We start from the raw sequence: 8,032 nt of genomic DNA, 5'->3' as shown, positions 1-8,032 counted from the left end.
TGGGTGTGGGTACAGCGCGTGCCAAGCGTGACACGAGAGAGTTTGTGGATGTTAATTTCTCAAAATAGGCCCCTCCAGTCAACGTGGAGTTTGGATTTAAAACCTAGTGGAAAGAAACACCACAGAGAAACCAATAATTTTCTCTGTCAAAATATGAGCCGGAGGAGTTTCTGCTGTGCTCTGCTCCAGTCTGGATTTTGTTTTTCTGGTTTTATTAGGACCCTCATTTTTTCCACTATTTCCCCGGACAGCAGATGTTTTTATGGAACAATACAGGGTGTAAACCCTCTAGCAGGCTCAGGGCTGAATCTACTTCCACCCCCACATCCCCGTTTGTTCACATCTCTGTGACAGCTGAGCGCCCCGGGCGGAGCTTGAGGTTCCCACGGCCCCTGGGTAACTTCACACCGGTCAAAAACACGGCCAGCTATATCATATATATATAACAGTAGGCATATATTATGTAATATCATATACTTTTGAAATGACTCTAGCAGACGTTAAAATTGCATATGTCAAGCACAAAGTTGTATTTAAGTCTCACAGTGATTCGGCACATAGCACTGTGGAAAACGTAAAAAACGTGTATTCATGAGTTATTAATAGTCTTAACTGCTGCTTGATGACTTACGAGGAAATGAGACCCCATGAGGATTTATAAATGTTTTAACATTAATTTAACAACATAACCGAATTATTACCAAACACCAGCTAAAAGTTTTCAAAACCTGGCAACCCAAAGTTTGTTCTCATTAGTGGCTACAAACAGATTCATAAAGCATAAGCAAATTATGTTTTTACTATTTATAAAGCACTTGCTTACAAATTTTTTAGAAACCTCTTTATAAAAGGTGCCTTGTTAGAAAGTGCTTTTCTACTTGTAGAAAATAGTTGAAAAGTTGATAAAATGAGGATGTTTAATACAATATTAAACATAAATATGCTCTAAATAAATTACTTTCTACATTCTTTACCATGCAAATAAACCGACATGTTTATATTAGGATATTTTGACTTTAAATAAATATTGTAAAACCCACTGGGGAAGGAAATTTCAAAATCTTTGCAACATCACACACACACGCACAAACACACACACACACACACACACACACACACACACACACACACACACACACACACTTGCATTCAGTTCTAGTTCCAGTAAATTTACCTGTGAAATAAATATATTGGAATAAAAAGTTGAATATTTCTACAGTACAAAGCAGCATGGTACAAGGACAGTACTTGAGTGAATGTACTAAGCTTGATGAGCCCCCATTGTGTGTCTCATGAAGTTGAGATACTTAAGATGCCACTTCATGTTTTATTCTCATGTTTTATTCCCTACATCTGGTATTACACTGCTTCTATGTTTTTCTTTTACCCCCTGTATTAACCAGTTCCTGTTTTTATAGCATTAGTCTTCACTCAATCCTTTTACTTCACTTAGGCAGTAAAAGCAGAACTGGGGTCTTGGTAATATTTCCTGTTTCTTTCAGTTTCAGCCAGCAAGCAGGAAGTGTCTCCTTCCGTAATATATGGCCACCATGGAGTTGAGATAACCCTTTCCTCTTTTCTTCGCCAATCACGGCTGCGGATCTAATATTACCATGGGTATTTGGCGTGGTCTACGAGTGGCGTTCATCCTGGGGTCTTTGTTTATGATCCTGCTGATCATCGTCTACTGGGACGACATCGGAGGTTTCAACCTCTATCCACTGCAGGACCCCAAACACCGGACACTTCAATCTGATTCTTGCCCACGGACGACTACAGGCTCTTTGCTTTCTCCCTCCTCCAGCAGGGTCCAGAGCAGTTCCTCCCTCACTGTCCCCACCACCGCTTCCAGTACAAAACCCATGCCTGAGAAGACGAGGGGAGCAGCTGAAGAACAAAAACAGGAGGAGGAGGGCAAGGACAAACAAGAGCAGGGGAAGGAGGAAACACAAGAGGATGGGAGGGAGAGGAGTCAGACTTCTGCTGATGACAGGGAACAGGAGGCGAGGAAGCAGAGGATCATGGATGTTTGTTCAGGACGGGACGATGTGGAATTCCCTGGAAGGACTCGGGCATTTGAGCAGATCCCCAACAGGGAACTGGATCACCTGATAGTCGATGATACCCACCAGATTATCTACTGCTACGTTCCCAAGGTACAGCTGTTTTGTGTGTGTGTGTGCATGTTTTTGTGTGAAAATGTAGGTGGTGGTACGTGTGTGGGTGCTGAGTTGGCTCCCTGTCTCACTTCGTACACCTGGATATAAGTGTACGAAAAATAGCAAGAAAGTGAGAAGACAAACAAACGTTTTTCTTCTTCTAGGAATTTGGAACTGATAAAAAAACACATATTCACATGCACATGTTCACAGTATCTCTTGTCTTTCTGAGCATCCAGTCTTTACTTATTCTTTCCCTCCATCACTGTTCTCCGTTCAGGTAGCTTGCACCAACTGGAAGAGAGTGATGGTGGTTTTGTCTCAGTCTCTGATCTCGCCCTCCTCAGGAAAGCCTTACACTGACCCAGAGGCTGTACCTCCGGACCTCGTACACAACTCCACTCTTCACCTCACTTTCGCCAAGTATGACACACACACACACATACACATATATATATATATATATACAGTAAATACTCCCAGTTGTTTTGTTGAGTTGCTGGGGAGGGAGATGTATTTAGATCTTTTTACCGTAAAGATAAGTATAAACACACCCCAGTGCAAGGCTAAATTTTACAACTTAATATTCTATTGGAGAGTTTAATCTATAACAATCCATGATGTTTTTGATGAAGATCATGATATGTTTTACATGGAAAGTCTTTATCTGAAAAGTAACTGAAACTCCTAAACGAATGTAGCGGAGTACAAAGCACAATATTATAATATTGAAGAATTAAGTAGAGTCAAATCTAAACAGTGAAGTATTTCAAAACTGTTCTTGAATAAAATACTTGTGTAAGCGTACGTAATTACTTTCCACCACTGTCGAGTTGATTTAAAATGAATGATAACTGATGTCGACCATTAAATTGATTAGTATCTATAGGAGCAGGAGGAGGGGCCATAACCAGGATTTTAAAACTACTGACACCAAAAATCCAAATACATACAAAGTTATTTTCTGTAAATGCTCTCACCCTAAATGCTGTTTCATGTATATCCAATAAAGGAAATTGTTATATATATATATATATATATATATATATGAACTAATCCCATTATTATATATATATTATAAGAACAGAGCGGTTCAGGAGATCCTTTGTCCTCACTGCCATCAGGCTGTAAAGGAAGTGGATCTTGAACTGGACTAATTTAACTATACTTGTTTGTTATTTATTATTAACTATTTTTGTTATTATTACTAATGAGCTATTGGACACCTGAGGTGATAAATAAAGTAACTATCTATTTATATTATATTTTCATTTGATACTTTTTGATATGAAGAAATAAAATTTAAAGATACTGAAAGCTAAAAAATAACAGAAACAACCTTGAAACTCCCCCCTGTGTAATTTGCACATAATTGTAGAATGGAAACTCCTCTTCAGGTTGCTAGAACCACCCAAATTCCCAGAAACAGTACTGAGGACATGAATGTGGTTTCTTAACAAGCCTTTCTCACAGAGGACACTTCGACTTGTCACAGTGGGAAAAGCACAGGTGTTACTCATAACACTAACGATGGCTCCGACAGCGAGCCAGCATGCACGGTACCAGGACACTGAAACTTAAGCAGCTAAATGGAATTCAGCTGTAATTAACTTCATCATTTACACCTGTGCTTTTCCTACTGTGACATGTAAAAATGTCCTCTGTGAAAAAGGCCTTTGCAACTGCGTTTCGTATTTGCAAAAGCTGCACTTATAATCATCTTTTCACTAAAATGACAAGCCAGTGAATAAAGAAAATCAAGAAATGTACTTTTTTTTTTTTTTAGATTTTAGATTTTTTTAGATTTAATGAGCAACAGACAAAGGAAAAAGGATGTATTTGACCAAAGAAAAGGTCAGGTGATGCCTATTCGTAATCATGGCGACATACATTTCTTTTTGACTAAACAAGAGCACTTCGTCCATTAGGTGTTGGCAAAAAAAACAATGTTTGCTGGACAGAATGATGAATAAAAAAGTAGTCTGTAGTTTAAATAAAATGTGTTGCAAAGAAAATGTGTAATCTACACAAACCAAATTCCTGCACAGAGAGACCAAGCCCCCATTATAATGTTTTAAACAGCTTGAACTCCCCAACAATTCAACATGGAAAACTGAGAGACTAAAGCCAAACAAATCACACACCTCAGTCCCACAATGACAACAAAGGAGAGCTAGCCAATAAATCATGGTGTCAGTACAGAAGCTAATGCCTTTAGCTTCTGAGCTGACACCCTGATTTATAAGCTGATTACAATAACTCAAGATGTCCATTCTGAAATGAAAGTGTCAGTCTGGAAATGTTAAGGGGCCTCTTGCTTTCCAATTTTCCTAATAAATCCAATTTTAAAAATTGTCAGTGTAAGAATTGTAAGAATTTTCACGGGAACATTAATAAATGAAAAGTTACGTGGTTCTCTTTTACATCAGTTCTACAATAACACTTAAGATACTGAGTTATACTGAAACACTGTTTGACAAACTATCCGTGAGCTCAAGGAGTTATTTACTGAGTTGACACTTGGAAGAGGAGAGTGGAAACGACAGGCGGGGCTTGGTGTTGCAGCACAGACAGACCTTTCTCTACCCCTCGGGAGCTGTCTGTGTTTGGATATGAGTATCTGAACATTTGTTTTTCTGTCTGAGCTGCTATACAAGACAAATCTTTTTCCCCTTTAGGACTGTTCTTTTCTTGTTTGGCTTTGTTTTAAGTCATTTAGAGACCTCACCAAATGTTCTCAGTATTGCATGAAACGTGGATGTTTGACAGGCAAACTGTAAAGCATCACAATTGCAGCTTAAGAAACAAACAGTGACACTAATAAAATATCCTTCATGGTGTTTTGTGTCTTTGTCCGTGTGTCCTTCACCAGGTTTTGGCGCCATTATGGTTCTCTGTCCCGCCACCTGATGGCACTCAAGCTCCAGCACTACACCAAGTTTCTGTTTGTACGAGACCCTTTTGTACGTCTCATCTCTGCCTTCAGGAACAAGTTTGGAAGGTGTGTTTCATGGTAGAGAGAGTGAGTGTGTGTTTGTGCATGGAAGCTAGTTTAAGGCAAAGGAATGTGCTTCACTTTTGATTAAACAGAAGTTCTTTGCTTACTGAATTATTAAAGTGTGTGTATTTGTGTGTGTGTTTTTTTAGACCCAATGAGGACTTCTACAGGCAGTTTGGTTCAGTCATGCTACGTCGTTATGGTAATGTCTCTGGGAGTTTGCCAGAGACCGCAGCCGAGGCGTTTGCAGCTGGAATCAAACCAACATTTCAGCAATTTATCACATACCTGCTGGATCCAGAGACTGAGAAGGAGAGTATGTTCAACGAACACTGGCGACAGGTATTTGTCTCACACGGGTACATGCACACAAGCAGAGTAAACCTACACTTAATACAATTGGATTTTGTGAAACTACAATATGCATACATAAAAAAGTCTGTGCTGCATCTGTCTTGTTTGTGCTGAAAGATCATACCAATATTATGTTATATATATATAAGATTATCCCCTGTCATCTGCACTGCATGTGTACCAATTTCATACTATGTTTTACAGTAATTCTATAAAGATTTACACAATATATTGACATTTTACTATTTTGGCAGTTAATATTCAATAAATTAATTTATAATTTTGTCCAGTAAGAAAGATACAAGGACAACTGCACCATCAGAATATCACTGCTGATTCCAATTCCAATTTTACAAAAAATCAACAATGACTGTGTTTCTCCTGATCTATTCCCCGATTTGTTTTGTCAACTGTTGTTGGAGCCATGGCAACAACTTTCCATTTTTTTCTTAATGCAGTCAGATTGTCCACTTTTGTTGTGTGTTGTATTATGGAAGAATAGCGCCCATCAACAGCACACAAAAAGGAGTCATTTTAATCAGCATGTTGGGATTTTTTAGTATATATTTAAATGGATCACTCGCATAACTAAATCAGCTTATCATTTAAACAGTTTTTCATGTTTTATTTACTAATGTGGTCTCTATTTGTTACATATGATTTTTATAATCTATTTTTTGCATTTCCTCTGAATCATAGATACATAGTCCCAATAAGTATATTCAGAGGGCAGCAACAACATTTCTGAATGCACATACAGCACAGTGTAATTGTCTTAGACTAGCATATCACAGTATACAATAAAATTTTATATAAACAATATGGTTAATAGTACGCACACGCACACATTAACACAGTCAGGTTCAAAAACATAAGTCTGTTTAAATAACTGAAAATCAGACGCTGAGCAGGGCAAGGAAGCCAAATCCATTTGGGGTAATAAACACAGAACAGGAGCAGAGTTGTGTTTTCAGTTTTTGTGTGTATGTGTACACAAATTTAAAAGTTATTAAAAGTTTTTTTAAGTATCTGCTGTACTTTTATGTGTTTCAGGTGTACCGTCTCTGCCATCCATGCCAGATCAAGTATGACTTCATTGGACGACTAGAAACCCTAGAACCCGACGCAGATCGCCTGCTGAAGCTTCTGGAGGTGGATCATCTGCTCCGCTTCCCTTCAGGGGCTCGAAACCGAACTGCAACCAGCTGGGAAAGAGACTGGTTTGCACAGATTCCCATAACAATGAGGAGAGAACTGTACAAGCTATATGAACCAGACTTTGAGCTGTTTGGTTATCCCAAACCTGACAGCGTATTACATCAGTAATCCATACAGAGCCAAAGGCCTGGGCACTGCACTGTGTGTAGAGCCCACACCTCACCTACCTGCCTTTAAAGACCAGTCTACATTGCTGTTTGTTTCATTTGTTTTGTGCATACCTCAAATGACCGAAGGGCCTGCCAGTATTATTTTATTTTTGTCATCATTTCATATCTGAAGCACACCCGCTTACAAGCTAAGTTATCCCATCCGTTCCCCCCGCAAAGGCACTTTCAAATGTATTTTGTGAATAGTATTTTGGTATATCATGGGGGAAAGGGCTGCGGCTAACTGTTTGCTGACGTTTCTGAGGGTAAACATGTTGCAGAAAAATAAAGAGTTTTTCTAAATGTTTGACTTTCTTTTTTATAATTTTACTGAGTGTGCATGGCAGTGCAGAACTGACCCTTTTTTGTAATTTGCTCCTGTTTCCACATTTTTGCCTCTAGAAACACCAAAGCCACATATTCTGTGCACAAAGGTCTTGTGCCGCTCATGGTCTGCTCTTGGTTCTGATAGGAGTTACTGGTTTTTCAGAAATAGCAGTTGTTGGAGAGGCTCGCCGAGCTAAAATCTCACTCGGCTCTGTGTCAGCTCTGTGTCTTCAAGCTATAAACAGCTGTTCAAAACAGCTCGTTTTAAAGACTCTTTGATCTCTGTGATGTTTCCACACACACACACACACACACACACACACACATACTACACGCACTAGAAATGGTCAAAGCTGATTCTTATCGGCTAATGAGACTCATTAACTCTTACCCTTATTACTCAAAGTATGAGAGCATGTATAAGGCAAGTCAGCACTGTGTATGTGTGTGTGTTCATGTCTTTCTATGATTGTGAGGACAATTTTGTGCTCATATTTTTATTGTGAGGTCATATTGGCCAGTCAGCAGTTCCTAACACCACGTACACACATACACTCACCACAATCTGCTGAGGTTCAAACCGGGCATCAAAATGGGGAAGAAAGGTCATATAAGTGAATTTGAATGTGGCATGGTTGTTGGTGCCAGACGGGCTGGTCTGAGTATGACAGAAACTGCTGATCTACTGGGATTTTCACACACAACCATCTCTAGGGGTTTACAGAGCATGGTCCAAAAAAGAGAAAATATCCAGTGAGCGTCTTGTTGATGCCAGAGGTCAGAGGAGAATGGCCAAACAGTTTCAAGCTGATAGAAAGACAACACTA

At 39.1% G+C, this 8,032-nt stretch overlaps 1 protein-coding gene across 1 annotated transcript in view; it reads left to right on the top strand.

Annotated features, from left to right (window-relative positions):
- LOC111663242 (carbohydrate sulfotransferase 12) overlaps window positions 1-7,181 on the top strand; it is a 7,995-nt gene extending 814 nt beyond the window's left edge. The window contains exons 2-6 of the mRNA XM_023417358.2: window positions 1,503-2,156; window positions 2,440-2,582; window positions 5,032-5,160; window positions 5,307-5,499; window positions 6,565-7,181. Coding sequence (XP_023273126.1) covers window positions 1,614-2,156; window positions 2,440-2,582; window positions 5,032-5,160; window positions 5,307-5,499; window positions 6,565-6,837 — 1,281 coding nt within the window. The 5' untranslated portion in view covers window positions 1,503-1,613 and the 3' untranslated portion in view covers window positions 6,838-7,181. The remainder of the gene's footprint in view (window positions 1-1,502; window positions 2,157-2,439; window positions 2,583-5,031; window positions 5,161-5,306; window positions 5,500-6,564) is intronic.
- The last annotated feature ends 851 nt before the right edge of the window (window positions 7,182-8,032 follow it).

The sequence above is a fragment of the Seriola lalandi genome, unplaced genomic scaffold (assembly GCF_002814215.2).
Source record: "Seriola lalandi dorsalis isolate HSWRI2012SDOR001 ecotype SW California unplaced genomic scaffold, Sedor1 jcf7180002054574, whole genome shotgun sequence".
Lineage (NCBI taxonomy): Eukaryota > Metazoa > Chordata > Actinopteri > Carangiformes > Carangidae > Seriola > Seriola lalandi.
The sequence above is the reverse complement of the archived record's forward strand: the minus strand, read 5'-3'. Positions and strand labels throughout refer to the sequence as shown.